Below are 6,464 nucleotides of genomic sequence, written 5' to 3' on the forward strand. Positions count from 1 at the left end.
TTTAACACACATGAATATATAAGGCGACATTAAAATGAATATACCAGAAATACACTGTATAAAACTTTCCTGCCATAACACGTTACTTTAATACTTCAAATAATTAAAATAATACTTCATGTATTTGTCTCCGACATTTGTACATCGTTGTTAATGTGATGTTTAGTAGCTTTGATAGCTGTCCATACCTCCAGACAGCCTAAAAGTAAGACACAAGTTGTTTACTCACAGCCCGAATGCAGCATCGAGATCTGTGGCCAGCTGTGATCCTCTCCGATTAATTTGTGACAGGACTTCTGTAGCTATTCTCCAGGGAGCAAGGTTTTTATTAAATACCTCCATCCCTCTCATCACAACAAGACTTACACTGTGCAGAAAAAAAACAACATAAATGAAAATAACCTTGCTGGATAGCTTAGTATGAAACAAACAAACTATCTTCCATGGCTGATAATGATGTCACAGACAAGTCCAGCGGGGCACAACTTGAATCCATATAATGAAATTGTTATTTTATATGTATGAAAAAAAAAAAAAGAAAAAACTATTACAAAAGGCAAACAAACCAAAAAAATGTATCCAGTTTACCAAGTGTGGAAACACATCCACTTCTCCATATTTTCATGGGGTGTGAGATTCTTGAGTCCTTTCATCTGCTGCTGTAGCTCATTTACTGGTGCTTAAGGATTTATAAACAGTATAGTGGAGGAAACATTTACACACAATTCACTTTGGCTACCTGGCCTTCGGCGCTTTTTGTACGGGAATAAAATCCAGAACCTGTTGTAGCTCTTTGACACGTCAGTTATAAAAATGCACTGCTGTATAAGCCACTTACAATATTACAACATAAGTCATGCAGACATAAGGAGGTGTTTATTGTGTGCATCTTATTTTTGAATACGTTAGTAAAAAGAGAGGGTGTGGAATTCAGGCAAATTTTGAAAGATAATGAAAGAACATTTTATTATAAATGAATACAATGAAACGATGTAAAATCAATGACTGATATATTCTCATCTGATTAATTCCCCTAGGGAATCTTTTGACTTAATTCTACTATTGATCAGTTCATAATTCTGACTTGATGCAGGTGATGTGGCCACTTTAATAGGGACATACATGGAGCATGCATAATGGACTTTTTCACCAATATTGTATTTAAATAAAAAAATAAACAACCTTTGACCAGTATTTCAATGGATAATTGGTTGCATCTTTATGTGTTTATTGCATATTTTTTAAGTTACATCCAAAAATAACCATTATTTTTGTTCAAATTACTGTAACAGGGAAAGTAAGTGAGATAGACTTTCTACAATCCGTTTAAAAAAAACAACAAATTAATTTCGGTAGACCTAAATTGTTTTTGTATTGACCTGTAATTTCAATTTAGTAAAATTGATCCATGAGATATTTAGAAGGAATATTCTACAAAATAATATTGACACGTTTTTTTTTGATTAGATTAACAATCTAACATAACCAAATAAAGTGTTATACATGAGACAAGCGCTTTGTCTTGTGCTGTTTCTATTTATCATGTCTATAGGACGCAGCGTTAATTCATTTTTATCTGAGAAACAGAAAGGTCACAGATGTATCATATTCAATGTGCCTGTCAAAATGTCCCCCAAGGTTGTCATGATACCAGATGATAACACAAACCCCTGTCTTGCTTTTATTCCATGTTGAAACCCTCTGATGCAGCCTACACATATGAACACTGTCAGCGATGTATCACAGGTATCGATCGTGCTGGTGCTCACAGTAGCAGAGGTAAAGTTAGGTCACTCCTAGACTGGATCTTTAATATCTCGTAAAGGGCCAAGTGGGTCTGGGGCTTGATGTTGGCTTGGGTTGCATTAAGATGACCTCAGCTCGTCTCATGCATTTTCACAACTCTACGTAAGGTCAAAATCATTTATAAGTACTTCAGCTGGGGATTTGCTATGATTGGTGTGTCACAGTGAAGGGGATTGAATCACTGCAATTTCTATGTTTAAATAAGCTAAATCTTCTCTGCTAGAAATTACATTTATATAGAAAACTTCATCCATCAGGCAGTAGTTTCGTCAACAATGCTGTTATTAACAAATTAATGATATGAAAATCGGTTCTAGAAGACGGGGTTACTCTGGGTTTCTGGAGTGATAACTTTTATAGTTATTGCTAATAGTGAATAGAGTGTATCCCTCAAATGTTATCTTGTCTTTGTACTCTTTCTCAAAGTCAGGTACATGTATTTTTTCAAAAACAATTAGATTCTCATAAATAAAAGGTGTACAATATTCTCATAAAGTTCTAAATTAAACATTGAAATGCATTGAATGAACACTTTTAACAGTACTATATCATTTGTATGCCTCATTGTGATCTTTCAATGTCAAGTAAGAATTATTTTAATCTTGATTTCACTACATTGAAATGGTGAGGATTTTGAGAACTTCATGCACATTGTCGAATGGACTGCAGTTTCTTTCCGGTGTATTTTGTATCTGAAATAAACTGCATTCCAATCAGGATGCTAATCTCAGTTACACCCTGGCCAGGGTAAGCCTAAACATCCTCAGGCGCTTAAAAATAATCCTGGCCATCAGAAAACCTTCCTCTGGAGGGAATAGCCAGGGGTGCACCTTGCGAACAGGCAAGGCAGGCAACTGCTTGGGGCCCCGGACCAGAAGGGGGCCCCCAAAGAAGGGAGATTGAGAAGGTCCACAACAACGACAACATGAAACACCCTTTAATTTACTGCAACAACATTTCGAGTAACCCCCTCAAGGGGTCCCCATGCATAGCGCGCCGGTCAAAAGCATAGTTTAATCCAAGTCAGTGTTTCCCCTACCATTGTCTTTGAGGGGCGCTGCCGGGGGCTGTCGGAGGTGTCATGTCCCTTCTGCTTGGGGCCCCCAGATTGTCTTGGGGCGCCACTGGGAATAGCCCCACATGACTGCTTGTATTTTGTTTGTCTGGGCATGTCATGTCAGTTATCTTCACTCCTGCTGGGATCTGTAGACCTTGCACCAATCTCCCACATGCAGGGACATTAGACAGGGACAATGTTCTTGACCATCTGGCATTTAAAGCAGAGTCTACTCTTCTGGTGAGTCTGAAAATGGTCTCTTGTAATAGAAAAACTCTTTTTGATCAGAATGCCTTTAGAAATCCAACTGTGTCCATCTGACTTGCATGAAACCTCAGAAAAGACTTCAATGGCTTTTAACCCGACAGCAAGAATAATTCCATGCATGGCCCGAGGTTGTAGAAAATCTGGATTTTACACATTACATCTGATACTTATCTCGGCTTATTTAGCTCTTCAGGTAAACCAGCACACAATATACACCCTGAATACAGGGCTTGTGCTCTGTTGTAAAGACACCCAGACTGTTGCATATCATTAGGTATTTATGTATTCATGCCTCTCTGGATAACATGAAAGACATTTAGATGATTCAGAGTGTCAAGTGACATAATTAGCATCTTTGCAGGAGATATGGCACTTTGGCTATTGCAGTTATAACGATCTCACAAGCTTGTCCTCTTGTCATCTACATCAAGACAACTATTGAGTCAGTCAGCTGTCAACCTAAAGTGTAACAGGAGTTACATGATTAATGTCATTTAAGACAAGAACAATGCTGTTAAGGCATAGATTTACTGGATTCGTCGCTCGTAAAACACAGGAGGTATGGAAACTAAGAGCACCATATGTGGTAAATTGTACAGCTAATATAACACAACACATTAGTTGTATTAACTGGTGGATATAGAGTTGCTGCGGAGGGGGGGGTTGAGATGCGCAGGCTGCAGTGGAGACGCTGCGCACAGCTGATCGACAGCTGGGACACAAACCACCAAATACAAAAACATAGGCTAATTCAGATCCAGTCGTCATGACTCCACTCCGGAGGGATTCCCCGATCATTTCTTACAGTTTCTCATCAAGGGGGGGTCTCCTGTCCCCGGTACAAACACACTGCCTGAGGAAGGTTAGGCTATGTTTAATTCTTTTGTCATTAGCCTTTTTCGGACCACTTATTTATTTATTTTGGTGACGATCCGACCTCCATGCTTCTACTCTGGTTCAAACTGCATCCACCAAACAATATGATTTATCTCGACCTCCCCAAAATAACCAAAATCTGACACGGTGTGAGATGTCTTTTTAGCTGTTCTGTCGTCATTTCCTGCGATCTTCTCCATGCAGTCAGTCAAAATGAATGAAAGGGCGTTTCTTTTACTATTTATAGGCAAATATGGGCGTTACGTGAAGCCCGCAAAAGCTGCGCCGCATTTCGAGTTAATTGTGATTTATAAAGGGAAACCGGCGTAGGATGTGCCGTACGCAAGTCCTGCGCCGGTACGCAGTCTTTTATGAATCGGAAAATGTCTGTGCGTATTTATTTGCTTTGTCCTACGTAAGCAACCTTCCCACGCCAATCCTACACAAGGCTTTATAAATGAGGCCCCAGATGCTTTGCCTGTGGTCCTGAGCAATACTACTGCCATGACATAAAAAAACGCATAAATGAAGTTATACATTTTAGCAATGTATGTACTGTAGTCACTACAGTAAATACAGTGTAGTGTTCTGCATGGAAAGGGAAAATTCACTACAATAATTTCTAAAACATGATAAAAAGCAAAACTGGAGATGATGGTACAAATGTTTGTTATTTGATTTTCAAACAAAGTACGTTTTACTTGTTACAATCTATTTGCAAAATCTGTTACCCAACTGGACCAAAGGGGTTTGATCCCTCTGACCACACACCCTACCAACTGAAAATGGTATCAGAAGTAATTACGGTACCTCTTTACACAGAACAGCATTCGCTTTTTTGTGTCTGCATGACACATTTTCTGGGCCGCACACACAGGCTGAAACCAACCTAAAATCATGGCTCAGATGCAGCATTCTGTTGGGGGGGGGGGCTTGCTGAGTACATTGTGACCATTTATCACCACTAATAGGTCATAGTTTACAACCTGACGTTGGGCGTACATCCTCAGACACAGGGGACTAAGGGAACATGGAAGAAAAGCTGTGATGGTACAGTAGAAGTCTGGTGAGATTAGATTGTGTGATGTCAGCTAGACAGAGGCACACAGGATACAAGAACATCTAAGAAGAACTGACACACCGCTACTGAAAAACAAACTGGTCATAAGTAGATGAGGTTTTTGGCAGCTAAGGACTGTAGGGATAAAGATTGTAGAGCATATGCACATACGAACACACCAGGGGTGCTTCAAGGAGAGCCTAAACATGAGTGACACATGGACAAGCTCTTCCTGAAGCAAACCCTGTTGAGTTTTGTGCTTTACAATCCGTGTTACCTTTATCTGATTGGGGCTTTGCTCAAAGGGCTGTTCATGTCTTTTCTCTGTGTTGAATTAGATAAATAGGACTAAACCAAGCTTTCTTAAAAAGTATGTATTCTGCTGTGTGACACACACAATCTATGTTTTGCATTAGTGATTTTAAATCTGGCAAGGTACACTTCAAAGCAGCTCGTCTGCTAACCCAAATATTGTATATGACTCGAAAATGACCTGTTTCACTACAAATCTTTGCTGGAAGATTAGGGAGGGATCCAGCATGGCAGGGGACTTTTTTTTCACACTATGGATTAGAGATTCTCTGTGTTGATCTTTGGCTTTGCCCAACTCATTTTGACGTCTAGGCAGGTGCCTGGCGGTCTATATTAAGGTTTAATAAGACTCATAGTTCTTCATTAATAGCTGTCCACAGGGTACATTCAGGACCTCTGCATAGAAAGGACAGAGCAAGTGAGCAGCAGAGAAGAGGGGATGAGGTGACTTTAAAAGATGTGTCTACACTTTCATATGTCTCCATAGAATACTAATAAAGCTGGACACTTATGGTACGTATGTCATTACACACTACACATTTGAAAGTGCATGCACTCCTTCCCTTGGCTGCACTACACTGCGCAGCAATCTTCTGTCTGTGAAATTCCAATTCAAACGCCACCCAATTACTTCAATTCAAAGGAAATAGTTTGAGAATCAGTCTAAATATTTGAGCTGAGGGAGCCAGTGGAGCTATAGTTTCAGGAGTAAACACATTCTCTGTGTAGGCCTGATAACGTCACGGATGTGCGTGTGTGTGTGTATGTGTGTGTGTGTGTGTGTGTGTGTGTGTGTGTGTGTGTGTGTGTGTGTGTGTGTGTGTGTGTGTGTGTGTGTGTGTGTGTGTGTGTGTGTGTGTGTGTGTGGGTGTGGGTGTGGGTGCGTGCGTGCATGCACAGTCACACGCCTGAGACTTAGAAATAACTCAAACACTAAATCAAAGGCAAGAGTTGTAAATCTACCCTCTAGATACCCACTAACTGCTGAACTCTAAAAAAAACACATCAACTACACAGGTCCCGAAGCTAGCAGCACCAAAACTATTTTTGTTGAACGTTCATGGGCATGAATCTGCAATGCCAGGT

The 6,464-nt window shown here is 40.0% G+C and overlaps 1 protein-coding gene across 1 annotated transcript in view; it reads left to right on the forward strand.

The window, feature by feature from the left end:
* Nucleotides 1-6,058, forward strand: part of LOC104958228 (butyrophilin subfamily 3 member A2-like) — an 18,303-nt gene extending 12,245 nt beyond the window's left edge. Inside the window, exon 5 of the mRNA XM_010785956.1 lies at nt 6,029-6,058. Coding sequence (XP_010784258.1) covers nt 6,029-6,058 — 30 coding nt within the window. The remainder of the gene's footprint in view (nt 1-6,028) is intronic.
* The last annotated feature ends 406 nt before the right edge of the window (nt 6,059-6,464 follow it).

Source organism: Notothenia coriiceps, unplaced genomic scaffold, assembly GCF_000735185.1.
Source record: "Notothenia coriiceps isolate Sejong01 unplaced genomic scaffold, NC01 NC01_scaffold00028446, whole genome shotgun sequence".
In the NCBI taxonomy this organism is placed as follows: Eukaryota; Metazoa; Chordata; class Actinopteri; order Perciformes; family Nototheniidae; genus Notothenia; species Notothenia coriiceps.